The sequence below is a fragment of the Erinaceus europaeus genome, chromosome 7, assembly GCF_950295315.1.
Source record: "Erinaceus europaeus chromosome 7, mEriEur2.1, whole genome shotgun sequence".
In the NCBI taxonomy this organism is placed as follows: Eukaryota; Metazoa; Chordata; class Mammalia; order Eulipotyphla; family Erinaceidae; genus Erinaceus; species Erinaceus europaeus.
Window position 1 is genome coordinate 116558751 of NC_080168.1, and position 17172 is coordinate 116575922.

The 17172-nt window shown below is 44.1% G+C and overlaps 1 protein-coding gene across 1 annotated transcript; it reads left to right on the forward strand.

Moving 5' to 3' along the window:
• Window positions 1-443: 443 nt before the first annotated feature.
• LOC103107462 (olfactory receptor 10AD1-like) lies at window positions 444-7653 on the forward strand. The gene is made up of 3 exons (XM_060193375.1): window positions 444-678; window positions 818-842; window positions 6633-7653. The coding sequence occupies exons 1-3, from the start codon at window positions 444-446 to the stop codon at window positions 7594-7596; spliced, it is 1224 nt and encodes a 407-aa protein (XP_060049358.1). The 3' UTR covers window positions 7597-7653.
• The last annotated feature ends 9519 nt before the right edge of the window (window positions 7654-17172 follow it).

Sequence of the window (17172 nt, forward strand, 5' to 3'; positions counted from 1 at the left end):
TCAGTCAAATTGACTGTATTATTATTGTTGTTGTTTTGTTGTTATTATTATTTTTTTTCCTCCAGGGTTATTGCTGGGGCTCGGTGCCTGCACTATGAATCCACTGCTCCTGGAGGCCATCTTCCCCCATTTTTGTTGCCCTTGTTGTTCTTATTACTACTGTTGTTATTGCTGACATTGTTGTTTGATAGGACATAGAGAAATCGAGAAAGGAGGGGACAATAGAGAGGGGGAGAGAAAGACAGACACCTGCAGACCTGCTTCACCGCCTGTGAAGTGACCCCCCTGCAGGTGGGGAGCTGGGGGCTCTAACTGGGATCCTTACGCAGGTCCTTGTGCTTAGCACCATGTGCACTTAACTCACTGCACTACCACCTGGCCCCCTATTTTTATTATTAATTCTTCTTCATACTAGTCAATAAGATGAAAGAAGTCATCCCAAGATGCCTTCAGTAAGCAGCATCACTGAGATGAAATTCAGATCTTCAACTATTACTACATACGCTGTCATATATGTAAATCCCACAGGCAGTAGTTTGGCCTCAAAAAAAGTTACTTTTCATCTCTTATTACTCTCTGCCAGTGACGAGGTAACTCTCAAGTTCTTTCTAGTACTCTTAGATGTAACTATCTCATCTTCCGGTCTTGGTGTTTCTGATTACATTTATGATCAGCACGGTATTTCCAGAAAAACAAAATGCCACTAGGTGTCACACTGCCGGCCATTAAGACAGTTTAAAAGAGACAATCTGATACTCAGTTTCACCCGCACCATCACACAACCCTTGTAAATGATTTCTCTAAATCCTTCTTACAGAGCAAGTCAAAGTCTTAGTATTCAGGTACTGGTCTTTCTCTGTGTGGAGTAACTAACTGGTCACCTTTTCATCTTGTTTTCCCTCTGTCTCTTAGAGTGTCTTATCTATAGGGGAATGAAAAGGTCTTGCAGGTCTTGCTGGGAGCTCGAACCGGGATCCTTGCGCAGGTCCTTGTGCTTAGCACTATGTGCACTTAACCAGGTGCACCACCACCCAGCCCCCTCAAAAGTTACTTATTCCACCGTGACCTAAGGGAAAAAAAGTAGGCAACGAGAGTCAATCCTGTACATCAAAGGATTAATTTTTCACAGTGATATATTCACCTAAAATGACCTTTATTAAATTTATGATTTATTGTATGTAATTAGTGAAGTTCAACTTCTTCAGTATTCTGTTTCCAGTTATTTAGAGGTCCATCTTTACTACTCTTAATTTTAATATCTAAGAAAATTGTCTCAGAATATAGCTGTCTGAAGTTCGTAGACCTAAGAGTTATTCAATTCAGGCCAGAGAAAATAGCTAGTAATGCAGGATGTGTGCACGGCCCTTGGTGTGAACTCTGGCACCCTCTGAGGCGCATAGGGACCAGGAGAAGCTTCAGTTGTGTTAAGTATCTCCCTCTGCCTCTGCTTCTCTGTGTCTTTCCCTCTGTTTCACTGTCTGAATTAAAGTCATCCCAAGAAGGGCAAAATTAATCCTTTGTGAAGCCAAGCTACATGCAAACATATTAAATATGATATACTTGGTTAATATATCATAAATTTAATCCTCCTATATTTTTAAGCCTTTGGCATGTATATCTTTATATCTCAAGATTTTAAAAAATATTTATTTATTCCCTTTTGTTGCCCTTATTGTTTTATTATTGTAGTTATTATTAGTTTTGTCGTTGTTGGATAGGACAGAGAGAAATGGAGGGAGGAGGGGAAGACAGAGAGGGGGAGAGAAAAACAGACACCTGCAGACCTGCTTCACCGCCTGTGAAGCGACTCCCCTGCAGGTGGGGAGCCGGGGGCTCGAACCGGAATCCCTCCGCCCTGCTGGTCCTTGCGCTTTACGCCACCTGCGCTTAACCCGCGCTACCGCCCGACTCCCTAAGATTCTTTTAATCAAAATTATCTCCAAGGTCTTTTCTCTCCCTAATAGTAATTCCTTCACATGGATTAAGTTCAAAAAATGAGGACTGTGATTATAAGGAAATGTATTATATCATGTGTCTCTGCGTGTGTTGCTGACTAATGGAACATTCGTTAATGGGCTAACCTGCAGGAAGTAGCGGCGTCTCTGCGCGAGGCATTTTGGTATAGTGAGCGGAAAGGATTTCCTTTTTTTTTTAAGCAGAGCATTGCTCAGCTCTGGTTTATGGTGGTGCAGGAGATAAAACCTGGGACTTGGGAGCTACAGGCATGAGAGTCTCTTTGCATAACCATTAAGCTAGCTACCTCCCTCCTTATAGTAGTGGAAAGAACTTCTAAGCACTTAAAAGGCCTGATCTGAGTGGAATGAATAAATATCTCATGACTTCCATTCAGTAGTTGTATGAGCTTGAACAATTACTTGAGCTTGCTGAGTCTCAGTTTCTTTCTATGTCAAAGAGATAATTTCTGCTTCTTGGAACTTTTGTAAGAGTTAATTTGAATAATACATATGCTTTGTAAGTGATAAATTTCTGTTAGTGGGTAAAGAAATTTTATCTGAATAGACAATTCCTCAGGCATAATTTAAGATATTTCATGGATTTATCTAAGAGGAGGCTTCTTCTCTTCCAGAAAAGACACCAACATCAGATACCTTCCCTGGGCTTGATTATCTTCAAGTTCCAAACAATCGTCTCACTCACTGCCCTAGTTCCATGATTCAGGGACAAACACAATTTCCTGTGAAAGCAACAGAATGAGGTAAGATCTGAAGTCCACAAGATCACCTCACTTAAGTATGTACCATAATGTATAATCAAAGTGTCCACACCCTGTAATTGTTGGTTTTTTTGTATTTGTTTATTTTCCTTTTAAGTGAATATTTGAAATCACAGATTTTATTTTAAATTTTTTTTAACTTCTTATTGGATAGTAACAGAAAGAAATTGAGAGGGAGGGAAGATAAAGAGGAAAAGAAGCAGAGAGACACTTGCAGCCCTGCTTCACCACTCAAGCTTTTTCCCTGCAGTGGGGGCCGGGGGCTTGAACCCAGGTCCTTGAGCACTGTAATGTGTGTGCTTAATCAGGTGCACAACCGCCTGGCCCCCTCCCACCTGAAGGATATTTAGGTTATTTTTAGAGCATAGAATAGTGGGAACAGAAGTGTTTCCTATAATGTTATTACCTCCTAATGGGTGTTTAGATTTAAAAAAAAAAGTAAAAATTTGGCATCCCTGTAAGTTGGGACAGAAAGACAAGAGAGGGGAAGGAATTTAATTTACTCCTAGAATCTATCTTCTATTAAGTATGGTCATTCTGTCTTTCCTTTTTCATTCCAACGAAATACTAACAGTTTATAACAGCTCTCACGACACAACTGTTGGAGCTGGGTGGTGGCGTACCTGGTTGAGTGAATGCATTACCACGCTCAAGGACCTGGGTTCAAGGCCCCTGCCCCCTGCAGGGAAGAAATTTCATAAGCAGTGAAGCGGTACTACAGATGTCTCTCTTTCTTTTTTTAAAGATTTTATTTTATTAGTGAGAAAGATAGGAGGAGAGAGAGAAAGAGCCAGACATCACTCAGGTACATGTGCTGCCGGGGATTGAACTCAGGACCTCATGCTTGAGAGTCTAGTTCCTTAACCACTACGCCACCTCCCGGACCACAGATGTCTCTCTTTCACTCTCCCTCTCTATCATCCTCCCCCATCTCAATTTCTCCCTGTCTTATATAAATAATTTTTTTAATTGCCCAACTGCTAACTTACCAGGAATTTTAAAATATGACTGTTAAACACAACCACTATCAATTATCTAAACTAATAGTTAATTATATTACCGAATAAAAGTAAGTTTTATTTGCCCAAGTTTTCTCACTGTATTTTACTTTTCTCTATGGTCTGAAAGTTATTCACATCTATTTTATCTGTACAATTGAGGGGGGGAGTTGTAACAGTGACCTCACACACATCCCTTCCTAACTCCACATATGCTGTCACGGGGAACTAGCAGGTGGTACTGTTCTATGGAATTCAGTAAGTGCTCTCTCTCTGTCTCCTCTCCTCTTCTCTTCTCTCTCTCTCTCTGTCTCCTCTCCTCTTCTCCTCTCCCTCTCTCTCTCTCTCTCTCTCGCCTTCCCAACTCTCTCTCTCCCTTCCTGAAAAAGCAGCACCAAAGCAGTGAAGAGAAAAACAACATTTTCCCACAACTCTTCTCTTCTAAAGGGTGCATCCATCTACAGAAACTAGAGTTAGAAACACTCATCAGTGGATGCGTTACTACTGCTTATATGACATGCAGATCACCTCTGTCCTTCCTTATCCCCTGATCCAATGGCTTGCAAAAATATACTACCTTAGAGTCCAGGGGAAGAAATTCTCATGTGTGATTTTGGACTCCTGGCAGTTAGCACAACATCTGAAATATAACTGGAGCTCATTTACAATGCGACTGATATTTTAGGTTGTAATGTAGGTAGAGGGCGATTGTCCCCAATTCCCTATTCAAATCAAAATGAACTCTTACCCTTTTTACTTTCTCCTGTTTAGTTTGCAGCTGATCCCCTCCCCCCAGCCTACACTCAGCTGCCGTTACTATATTTCTTCCTGAAAATATGCTTCCTCCCCACAGTCAATTCCTCACAGCAGGTTTTTCTCAGACCTTATGTTGGCTTGAAATGCCTTTAAGAGTAGAGATGAATGCTGACTGAAAAGACATGCTGGCAGTATTTCTTTCTAGGGGATGGGTATATTCTCCAGGTGTTCCTAATGGACAGAAATGCCCTTTGTAGTTAAGAATGAAAGGTTTGGAGCCAGAGATATAGTACCAGTATTAGAACAGCAGACTTTTATTCCGGAGGAACCATGCTCCCAGGCTTGGTCCCCAACACCATCATAAGCCAGAGCTGAGAAGTATTCTATTTAAAAAAAAAAAAAAAAGAAAGAAAAATTGTGACTATTATGATTATTTTTTTACTTAAAAAAAATTTTTTTAAGAAAGGAGACTTTAACAAAGCCATAAGATAAGAGAGGTACAGTTCCACACAATTCCCATAACCCGATCTCCATATCCCACCCCCTCCCCTGATAGCTTTCCCATTCTCTATCCCTCTGGGAGCATGGACTCAGGGTCATTGCGGGTTGCAGAGGGTGGAAGGTCTGGCTTCTGTAGTTGCTTCCCCCCTGAACATGGACGTTGACTGGTCAGTCCATACTCCCAGTCTGCCTCTCTCTTTCCCTAGTAGGGTGGGTCTCTGGGGAAGCGGAGCTCCAGGGCACACTGGTAGGGTCATGTGTCCAGGGAAGTCTGGTCAGCATCCTGCTGGCATCTGGAACCTGGTGGCTGAAAAGAGAGTTAACATACAAAGCCAAACAAATTGTTGAACAACCATGGACCTAAAGGCTGTAATAGTGCAGATGAAGTGCTGGGAGGTATTCCCTGCATGCTCTTGTGTACTTCAGCTTTCAGGTATATTATTTTTTTTATTGTGACTATTGTAACAGTAGCTATTTTCCTTTCCTTTCTCTGAAAGTTCCAGTCCAGCTCAAGTTCTGCTCACTAGGGAAATACAGAAAATAAGCTGACTTCTATGTGGACAAACTAACATTTAAAGGGATCTTCCCCTTTGAAGGTTGCTCCAATGGTTTATTACATGGACTTTCTCTTTATTCGTAACATGGTACCTTTGTTGCCGCCTAGAACAACATTGGCATTTTCAGTACCAAGGAATACTCTTTTTGACGCGCAGAATTTACTGATTCCTGTCTTTTTAAAATCACTGTGCCCAATCTGATTTTTTAAAGTTTTTTAAAAATATGTATTCCCTTTTGTTGCCCTTGTTGGTTTATTGTTGTAGTTATTATTGTTATTATTTGATGTCATTGTTGTTGGATAGGACAGAGAGAAATGGAGAGAGGAGGGGAAGACAGAGAAGGGGAGAGAAAGATAGACACCTGCAGACCTGCTTCACCGCCTGTGAAGCCACTCCCCTGCAGGTGGGGAGCCAGAGCTGGAACCAGGATCCTTACACTGGTCCTTGTGCTTTGCGCCATTTGCACTAAACACACTGTGCTACTGCCCCACTCCCTACTTTTTTTTTTTTAAAGAAATGTGATAGCAAGTGTAACTTGACTGTATTCCTTTCTTTTTAAAATATTTATTTATTCCCTATTGTTGCCCTTGTTTCATTGTAGTTATTATTGTTGCTGTTGTCATTGTTGGATAGGACAGAGAGAAATGAAGGGAGGAGGGGAAGACAGAGAGGGGGAGAGAAAGACAGACACCTGCAGACCTGCTTCACCGCTTTTGAAGCAACTCCCCTGCAGGTGGGGAGCCGGGGGCTTGAACCAGGATCCTTATGCTGGTCCTTGCACTTGGCGCCACATGTGCTTAACCTGCCGCACTACCGCCCAACTCCCTTTTTTTTTAAAGTCTTTTATTTATTTTATTTTTGAGAGAGATGCAGAGAGAGACACAGAGAGAAACACCAGAGCACTGCTCGGCTGTGGCTTATGGGGGTGCGGGGATTGAACCTGGGACTTTGGAACCTCAGGCATGAGAGTCCCTTTGCATAACCATTATGCTATCTACCCCCACCCCCAATCTGCTTTTATATATGGAAGTACCCCTTGTGCATAGTTCTATCACATGTGCTTTTCCTGTCTCCCCTCCCAAGCAGGACCCAGACTTTGGACCTCAGGAACAGCAGCACCATCACAGAGTTCGTCCTGGTAGGCTTTGAACACAGCTCCCCTTCCACCCGGGCCTTGCTCTTTGCCCTCTTCCTAGCCCTCTACAGCCTCGCCATGGCCACGAATGGCCTCATCATCTTCATCACGTGGACAGACCCCAGGCTCAACAGCCCCATGTACTTCTTCCTCGGCCACCTGTCCTTCCTGGATGTCTGCTTCATCACCACCACCATCCCCCAGATGCTGATCCACCTGGTGACCAAGAACCACACCGTCTCCTTTGCCGCCTGCCTGACCCAGATGTACCTGGTTTTTGGCGTGGGTGTGGCGGAGTGCATCCTCTTGGCCTTCATGGCCTACGACCGGTATGTTGCCATCTGCCACCCGCTCAACTATGCCCAGATCATGAGCCGGCAGGTCTGTGTGAGGCTGGTGAGTACTGCCTGGGTCTTTGGCATGATCAATGGCATCCTACTAGATTACATGACATTCCGAGGTCCATTCTGTAGAGACAACCATATAGAAAACTTCTTCTGTGAGGCCCCCATAGTCATCGCTCTGTCCTGTGGAGACCCCCAGTTTAGTCTGCTGGTGATCTTCGCTGATGCCATAGTGGTGCTGCTCAGCCCCATGGCGCTCATCATCATCTCCTATGCCCGCATCCTAGCCTCCATCCTTGGCAGAGCCTCCTCCTCGGGTCGAGGGAAGACCTTCTCCACATGTGCCTCCCACCTCACCGTGGTCATCTTTTTCTACACCTCAGCCATGTTCTCCTACATGAACCCCCGCAGCACGCACGGGCCTGACAAAGACAAGCCTTTCTCCCTGCTCTACACCATCGTCACCCCCATGTGCAACCCCATCATCTACAGTTTTAGGAACAGAGAGATGAAGGGGGCCATGGTGAGGGCCCTTGGGAGGGCAGGCCTGGCCCAGGCAGAGTCTGTCTAGCAGGAAGGCTTCTGGGAGGGAAGCTCCCTCCTGAGCCCTGACTGGCATAACACCTGCACCCAGAGGTCCCGGGAAACAGCGCTCATGGGTTTCTTTGCACTGAGATCATACCTGGAAGTTTCGGTTCATTTCTAGCATTCATCTGTCTGGCTTCATTTCAAGTATAGATGGACCCTCCCAAACTTCTTTTGGTAACACTTTTTCATGATTGGAATGTCAACTGTGATTAAACAGAGAAGCTTACCTGAAGACTTACGGAAAATTAATACACTATTCCAAAGAAAATTCTTGGAGGGGGTCGGGCGGTAGTGCACCAGGTTAAACGCACATAATAGGAAGCACAATGACCCACATAAGGATCCTGGTTCAAGACCCTGGCTCCCCACCTGCAGGAGGGGAGCCACCTCACAAGCGGTGAAGCAGGTCTGCAGGTGTCTATCTCTCTCCTTGTCTCTCTTCCCCTCCCCTCTCAATTTCTCTCTGTCCTATACCAAAAAAAAAAAAATTATTGGAGAGAATGACAAGTTGAGTCTTACCATCGTATTCTTATAAAGTCTCCAAGGGTCAGAGAAGATGTCAATTCTGTCTGCGTCGCACAGGAATATAAAAAGAGCACCTGAACTGAGCTACATGTGTGTTTGCTCCCACCTGAATTCTCCTACTACCCTAGATGTGCATGTGTCAATGAAGAACCTCTCTTGAAGACAATGCCTTCCTGCCTTCCTGCCTTCCTGCCTTCCTGCCTTCCTTTCGTTTTCCCTGCGATACACTGACATTTCCAGAGACCCTCTGCTCACACTTCTCTTCTTCCTCCTTCCCTCTATTCTGTAATCTAGAGCAGGACTTCAGCTGGGGATTATTTCCTCTCTGGGGCATCTGACTATTTTTTTTTTATTTGGCAGAGTCAGAGAGATATCAAGAGAGGAAGGGGAAATAGAGAAGAAGAGAGAAAGAGAGACCGCTGCAGACCTCCTTTACCTCTTGTGAAACTTTCTCCCTGCTGGTGGGGACCAAGGACTTGAACCTGGGTCCTTGAGCACTGTAATGTGTGCACGCAACCCGATACTGCCACCACCTGGTCCCCTTGATAATGCTTAAAAACTGTTTCAGTTGTCACAAATGTGAAAGAATCTAGTATGGGGCCAGACAATAGTGTACTTGGTTAAGCACACACACTATAGTGCACAAGGACCCAGGTTCAAGTCCCTGGTCCTCACCTGCAGGGGGAAAGCTTCACTAGTGGTGAAGCAAGACTGCAAATCTCTCTCTCTGTCTCTTTCTCTCTCTATTTTACCTTCCTCTCTCAGTTTCCTTCTGTCTCTGCCCAATAGCAAATCAATTAATTAAAAGCATCAAAAAGTAAAAAAGAAAGAATCTAGCAGATAGAGGCCAGATATGCTGCTGAACTTCTTACAATGTATAGGCCTTCATAACCAAGAATAATGCGACCAAAGATGGCAGTCGTAACTCTGAGTATAGAAAGAAGATGTATTAAAAGAACAGAATGAGAAATATGATGAGGGGGTCAGGCGGTAGCGCAGCGGGTTAAGCACATATGGCACAAAGCGCAAGGCCCGGCGTAAGGATCCCGGTTGGAGCCCCCAGCTCCCCACCTGCAGGGGGGTCGCTTCACAGGCAGTGAAGGAGGTCTGCAGGTGTCTATCTTTCTCTCCCCCTCTCTGTCTTCCCCTCCTCTCTCCATTTCTCTCTATCCTATCCAACAACGACACCATCAATGGCAACAATAACAATAACGACAACAACAAAGTAGGGAAAAAAATGGCCTCCAGAAGCAGTGGGTTCATAGTGCAGGCACTGAGCCCAGCAATAACCCTGGAGGCAAAAAAAAAAAAAAAAGCAGAAGAAAGAAAGAAATACGATGAAAGAAATGTGATAAAATATGAAAAAAAAAAAAAAAAAGAAAGAAAGAAAGAAAGCCAAGAAGGAAATAAAATACAGAATTCCGGGAAAAACACACAAGTTTCCATGTGCCAGGACCCAGGTTCAAGCCCTGTTTCCACCCATAGTGTGGAGAGCAGGGCAGCAGGCATCTCTCATTCCTTCTGTCTCTCTGCCCCTTTCATCATTCTCTGTTGCTTTGTGTTCTCAGAGTAAAAGAAAAAAACTGTATCTCAAATTCCATTTGCAAATCCATTTTGGGGTGGACTGTAAAAAGGATTTCTGTTTGCACTTCCATGTTGTGATAAAAATAGTAATAATAATAATTAAAAAAAAGCTTGTCAGCGCTGCTTTGCCATGTGTGCAAATCCAGGTTCAGATACAGCTCCTACTGCATTAAAGGAAGTCTCTTGCTGCTGTGGCGGTGTCTCTTTGTTATAACACAGAACTTGTATGTCTCGGGTTCCAGTGTTCAGTGGTCCTGGGTTTGACCCCTAGCATCACCTTATGTTAGAGCTGGGCGTTCTTCTCATCTTTCTCGTGCCAGAGTTTTAATATGGGGGCCTCTCAGATCTCAGGCATGAAAACCTCATGTTCTAACATTGAGCTATCTGCCTTGGTACAATTTTTTTTTAACCCAAATTAAAATTTCACATCATGGTTGGCTTGGGAATTTGTTAATAAAATACTATGGACCAGAGTTTCAGAGAAGTGACCAACCTTATAAGCTTCTTATGTAGCATATTGGTTGATGGTATTAAAATAGAAGTTTTGAAAATACTTGACAAGTTTTTTTAAAGATCTTTTAGGAAAGATAAGATATTGGGCTATAAAGATCCTGAAACTTTGTTTTTGTGCCTATCCATAAAAATTGTGTTCCCAGGGCCGGGGGCGGTAGCGCAGCAGGTTAAACGCATGTGGTGCCAAGTGCGGAAGGATCCGGTTCGAGGCCCTCACACCCTCCCCCCCCCCCCCCGCTTCCCACCTGCAGTGCAGTCACTTCACATCTGTGAAGCAGGTCTGCAGGTGTCTTTCTCTCCCCCTCTCTCTTTTTCTTTCTCTTCCCCTCCTCTCTCCATTTCTCTCTGTCCTATCCAACAACAACGACATCAATAACAACAATAATAGAAACAACACTGGGATGGACCTTGAAAAAATCATGTTGAGTGAAATAAGTCAGAATCAGAAGGATGAATATGGGATGATCTCAATCTCAGGCCGAAGTTGAAAAACAAGATTAGAAAAGAAAACACAAGTCGAACCTGAAATGGAATTGGAGTATTACACCAAAGTAAAAGACTCTGGGGTGGGTGGGTGGGTGGGGAGAATACAGGTCCATGAAAAATGATGAATGAAATAGTGGGGGTTGTATTGCTAAATGGGAATCTGGGGAATGTTATGCATGTAAAAAAAAAAAAAAAGAAAAGAAACAACACTGATAAACAACAATGGCAGCAAAGGAGAAATAATGGCCTCCAGGAGCAAGGGATTCATAGTGCAGGCCCCAAGCACCAGCAATAATCCTGGAGGCAAAAAAAAAAAATCATGTTCCCTCTAAACTTAGTTATATCACACACACACAAAAAAAAGTCCACAACTATAGAAGATTTGATAAGACCAAAGCAGGTCTGCAGGTGTTTCTCTGTCTTTCTCAATTTTTCTCTTGTCTCTGTCCAAAAATAAATAAATAAAATATAGTTTTTAATTTTTTATATTTATTTATTTTCCCTTTTGTTGCCTTTATTTTTTATTGTTGTAGTCATTATTATTGTTGTTATTGGTGTCATTATTGCTGGATATGACAGAGAGAAATGGAGAGAAGAGAGGAAGACAGAGAGGGGGAGAGAAAGATAGATACCTGCAGACCTGCTTCACTGCCAGCAGGTGGGGAGCCGGGGGCCCGAACCGGGATCCTTATGCCAGTCCTTGTGCTTCGTGCCACGTGCGCTTAAACTGCTGTGCTACTGCCCAACTCCTCAAAATATAAATTTTTTTAAACTGTAGAAAGTTGAGGAAGAGGTCCAGGTGGTGGCATAAGGACCTGAGTTCAAGCCCCTGGTCCCCACCTTCAGAGAGGAAGCTTCATAAGAGATGAAATGGTGTTGCAGGTGTGTGTGTGTGTGTGTGTCCCTCTCTGTCTCACCCTTCCATCTCAACATTTCTCCATCTCTGTAGAAAATAAATCACATATACATAACCTCCAGGGTTATTGTTGCCTGCACTATGAATCCGTTGTTCCTGGTGGCCATCTTTTTTTTCTTCATTGTTGTTGTTGTTGCTGCTGCTGCTGTTGCTGCTGCTGCTGTTGCTGGATAGGACAAAGAGTCATTGAGAGAGGAGGGGAAGATGGGGCAGGAGGGGGGAGAGACACCTGCAGCCCTGCTCCACCGCTTATGAAAGGACCCCTTGCAGGTGGGAAGCCGGAAGCTCGAACCACCATCCTTGTACGGGTCCTTGCACTTCACTATTTGCACTTAACTGAGTGCTCTACCACCCAACCCCCTTTAAAATGTGTATTTTGAAAAATAAAGAAGGTTGAGGAAGTAAGAGAATTACTGAAGTCGTTGGGCTATATAGAATTTAAATGGCAGATAATTCTATGCTGGGTCAAATTTGGGGGAGATTTTGGATAGAGGAAGGTTATTCCACTTTTGAGAAGAAATAATTGAGAGGAGCTGGGTGGTAGCACACCTAACTGAGCGCATATGTTACAGTGAGAGAGGACGCGGGTTTGAGCCCCTGGTTCCCACCAGCAGGGGAAAAACTCTGCAAGTGGTGAAGCAGGGCTGCAGTTGTCTCTCTCCCTATCTCCCTATCTCCCCCGCCCCTCTTAACTTCTGGCTGTCTATCCAGTAAATAAAGATAATAAACAAATTTAAGAAAGAACTGTGATTTTTAAAAAAGAGGTAGAAGGAGGAGATAGATGCCAAGCAACTGATCACTCTGTCTGCTCCATCAGGGAGAGCTTTTGCCTGTCTGTTCACAACCCTCTCAGAACACTTGTCTGGTGACTATGCAGAACAGGTGGCTAGCCATCACATATTGCTATGACAGTATATATTTTTTAAAAATTTCAGGTTAAGTGCACATGGCACGAAGTGCAAGGACTGGTGTAAGGATCTCGGTTCGAGGCCCCGGCTCCCCACCTGCAGGGGAGTCGCTTCACAGGCAGTAAAGCAGGTCTGCAGGTCTGCAGGTGTCTATCTTTCTCGCCCCCTCTCTATCTTCCCTTCTTCTCTCCATTTCTCTCTGTCCTATCTAACAATGACGACATCAATAACAACAAGGGCAACAAAAGGGAAAATAAAATAAGAAGAAGAAGAAGAAAAGAAAAAAATTGAACTGGGTGAACAAGAAATAGTACCTAGGACATCAGAAAACCACAGTCAAAATTATTTCAAAATAAAATTGGAAAATATGTTGACAAGATGTGGCACAGTTGATAAGACATTGGACTCTCGGGAGTCAGGCGGTAGCACAGCGGGCTAAGCGCAGGTGGCGCAAAGCACAAGGACCGGCATAAGGATCCCTGTTCGAATCCCGGCTCCCCACCTGCAGGGGAGTCGCTTCACAGGCAGTGAAGCAGGTCTGCAGGTGTCTGTCTTTCTCCCTCCTCTCTGTCTTCCCCCTCCCTCTCTCCATTTCTCTCTGTCCTATCCAACAACGACAACAACAATAATAACTACAACAATAAAACAACAAGGGCAACAAAAGGGAATAAATAAATAAAATAAATATTTTTTAAAAAAAGACATTGGACTCTCAAGCATGAGGTCCTGAGTTCAATCCCCAGCAGCACATGTATCAGAGTGATGTCTGGTTCTCTCTCTCTCTCTCTCTCCTCCTCCTCCTCCTCCTCCTATCTTCCTTATAAATTAATAAAATAAAATAAAAAGAATTAAATGCCTCTCAGACTTGTAGCTGGAGGGAAAGAAGTGACACTGCACACCAGACCCCCAGGCCTTCCAGGACCACTTGCCATGAACATGACTTCACAGGATCCTTGGAGTGCACCGGTATGAGACAGCTCCCCAGGGATCCAGTTAGAACGGTGTTCATGTAAGAAGAGCTATTTGGTCTTATTATAGTCAGCTTCCAACAGTAACCAGAAGTTTGTGCCTTTCTGAGAGAGAGAGATAAAGAGACTGAGACAAATAAAGAGAGAGCCCATGCACACAGTGAAAGGAATGGAAGAGAAAAGCAGAGACTGAAGGAGCCCATACTCCCAGCCTTAGAAATGACCAACTAGTTGGTAGCAGAACTCACTGCACCTTCACTTCTGCCTGTGGACCCCTCCTCCGAGCTCAGCACAACCGACGTCCTCAAAGGAGTGCGCCTGGTGAGCCAGCACCCAAGGTCAGTGTCCCTGCTCATTCCTCCACCAAAAGCTCCCTGACACCTTTGCTTTCTTCAGAGCCCAACGTTCCCTGGGTCCCTCAGAGCCGCCTGTGTTCAAGTCATACCAGAGTGAGCATGTTGGCATGGGTCTTTTTTTTTTTTTAATCTTTATTTATTGGATAAAGACAGCCAGAAATCAAGAGGGAGGGAGTGATAGAGAGGGAGAGAGACAGAGAGACACCTGCATCCCTGCTTCACCACTAGTAAAGCTTTCCCCCCTACAGGTGAGGACCGGGGCTCCACCCCGGGTCTTTGCACATCGTAACACTTGTGCTCAACCAGGTGCGCCACCCAGCCCGGCACAGGTCTTGCTAACCATCCACCCCTTGTTCCCTTGCTCCTCCAGTGGGCTGCCTTCCTCACTGCTTCCCCACACTCAGCTTAGTGCTTCTCTGTATCTTCCTTGTGTTTCCACCAGCTCTGAGTCAGTCCGTCTTTCCTCCTGGCTCTGGCTAGGGAACAGATGACTCAGTAGTGTGAGTCACGGCCAGCCTGGTTGCTGAGGTTTGTTCCAACAACTGGGGGAAAGGGACAGAAACCAAAAAATCAAGGTCCTAGAATTTGGAGGTACAATCAAGCACCTGGTTCCTGCATCCTCCCATAGCCCTGGGGGCCACGCTTAGTCTCGAGAGACTTCTCTGCATCCTTCCCCTAACGGGTCAACTATTTTCTTTTTCCACATGCCAACCAGCTTCGAATTTTGCACTTTTCTGATCTCTATTTCAGTCTCTCTGGTTCTTGCCTTGGTTTTCAGCAGCTTTCTTCATTGTAAGGGATAGTGTATCTGAAATATTTCTTATTTATTTATTTTCTTTTTGTTATTGGATAGAAACAGAGAGAAGTTGAGAAGTGAAGGGGAGACAGAGAAACAGAGAGACAGACACCTGCAGCCCTACCACTTGTAAAGCTTCCCCCACAGATGGGGACCAGGGACTTGAACCTCAGTCCTTGTGCACTGTAATGTGTGTATTTAACCAGGTGTGCCACTGCCTGGCCTCAGGGATAGAGCATATATATATAACTGTTTTTTCTCATTTTATTGTTCAACTTTCCTCTTTTTTTTTTTTTTTTTTTTGCCTCCAGGGTTATCACTGGGGCTCAGTGCCTACACTAGGAATCCTCTGCACCTGAAGGCTATCTTTCCATTTTGTTGCCGTTGTTGTTATTGTTATTGTTGTCATTGCAGTGGTCATTGTTGGATAGGACAGAGAGAAATGGAGAGAGGAGGGGAAGACAGAGAGGGGAAAGAAAGATACCTGCAGACCTGCTTTACTGCCTGTGAAGCAACTCCCCTGCAGGTGGGGAGCCAGGGACTTGAACCACATGCTTGCGTGGATCCTTGAGCTTTGTGCCATGTGCACTTAACCTGCTACACTACTGCAAAGCCCCCTCAACTTTCCACTTTTTAATTTTTTTGTACTTATTTATTTATCTTCCCTTTTGTTGCCCTTGTTGTTTTTTTATTTATTGTCCTTATTGTTGTAGTTATTATTGATGTCGCCGTTGTTGGACAGGACAGAGAGAAATGGAGAGAGGAGGGGGAGAGAAAGATAGACACCTGCAGACCTGCTTCACCTACTATGAAGCGACTCTCCTGCAGGTGAAGATCCAGGAGCTCCAATGGGGATCCTTATGCTGGTCCTTGCTCTTGGTGCCACGTGCGCTTAACCCACTGTGCTACAGCCTGACCCCCCTCTTTTTTTAATTTTTTAAATCTTTTTATATACTTATTTATTGGATAGAGACAGCCAGAAATCAAAAGGAAGGGGGAGTCAGAAAAAGGAGAGAAAGAGAGACACCTGCAGTCCTGCTTCACCACCTGCAGGTGGGGACCAGGGGCTCAAGCCTGGGTCCTTGCACATTATAACATGTGCACTCAACCAGGTGTGCCACCACCTGGCCCCTCAACTTTCCTCTTTATGCTTGTACATGTCAGCATTTCCTATTTAGCTGGCATTTTTCTTCTTGTTCTCTGAAAAAAAAAAAGTGATTCAGTTTAGAAGCTTATACTGAGCATGTGAGTATGTGGTCTATATTTTTTACAATGTATCAGGGGACTTTTATTTTCATTTGACAAGAGAAGGGGGACTTAAAATATGTCAGTATGAGGGAGCACCGAATTAGATGTGACCCTCTGAGAGAGAGAATTAGGAATCACTAAGGTGAATTAGCAAGGATGATCCTCTCCTCTCTCCGTATTTCTGCTAGGGTGGCTTGACTTCCAAGTGGTGGCAAGCCAAGACTTTCCAATATCCCTTCCTTATGTGAAGTGAACCACAGGGAGAAGGACAGAAATTACCAACCACAGCTGATGCTTATTTCTCATTAATCTGTGCCAGCTACTAATTATATATTATTTTATCCCTCATTTTGTAGAAGAAATAACTTGACCTGCAGCCAGCTCCTCTATAATATAGTGATAGTGGCCCGATTTCAAGTATGCAAGACTTCAAAATCTCTCCCTCAAAAGGCTTCCTCAGGGCTGGGTGGTGATGCATCTGGCTGAGAACACATATTACCATGCACAAGGATCTGGGTTTGAGCCCCTGTCCCCACCTGCAGGGGGAAAGCTTTGCAAGGGGGTGAAGCAAGGCTGCAGGTGTCTCTCTGTCTCTCTCCTTCTCTATCACCTCTTTGCCCTTCAATTTCTGGCTGTCTCTAGCCAATAAATAAATAAAGATAAATTTTTAAAAATTAAAGTCCCTCCATGCCCAGCTGCTTCCTGAAAAGTAATCATCTTTTTTGGGGGGTGGGGGGCAGAAGTCTCTCTCTGTTTAAGCTTTTCCCTTCTGTACTTTTGGTATCTCTCCCTCTCTCCCAGTCTCTCTGTTCTCTTCTCTGTTTAATTTTCAGAGCCTTCTAAATTATTCAGATATTTCAATGTACAGCAGTTCAGATAGGCAAGAACATAGCACTGATGTTTACTAATTCTCCTTGATTTTAAGTTCTCCTCCTCCCCATTCCAATTTCTTTTTCTTTATTTTTTTTCACCAGAGCACTGGTCAGTTCTAGCTTGTAGTGGTACAAAGGATTGAACCTGAGACTTTGGAACCTCAGACATGAGAGCCTCTTTGCATCACCATTATGCTATCTACCTCCCCCCTTACAATTCCTTTTTCTTAGTATTTTTATATTTATTTTCCCTTTTGTTGCCCTTGTTTTTTATTCTTATTATAGTTATTGTTGTTATCATCGTCCTTAGATAGGACAGAAAGAAATGGAGAGAGGAGAGGAAGACAGAGAGGGGGAGAGAAAGATAGATACCTGAAGACCTGCTTC

Excerpts from the sequence above, each read along its gene's own strand:
- LOC103107462 (XM_060193375.1), top strand. The coding sequence starts at position 444 with ATGCCTTCAGTAAGCAGCATCACTGAGATGAAATTCAGATCTTCAACT. Across the intron at positions 679-817 it reads TTACATTTATGATCAGCACG|AGCAAGTCAAAGTCTTAGTA; the intron begins GTATTTCCAGAA and ends TCCTTCTTACAG. Across the intron at positions 843-6,632 it reads GTCAAAGTCTTAGTATTCAG|GACCCAGACTTTGGACCTCA; the intron begins GTACTGGTCTTT and ends CCTCCCAAGCAG.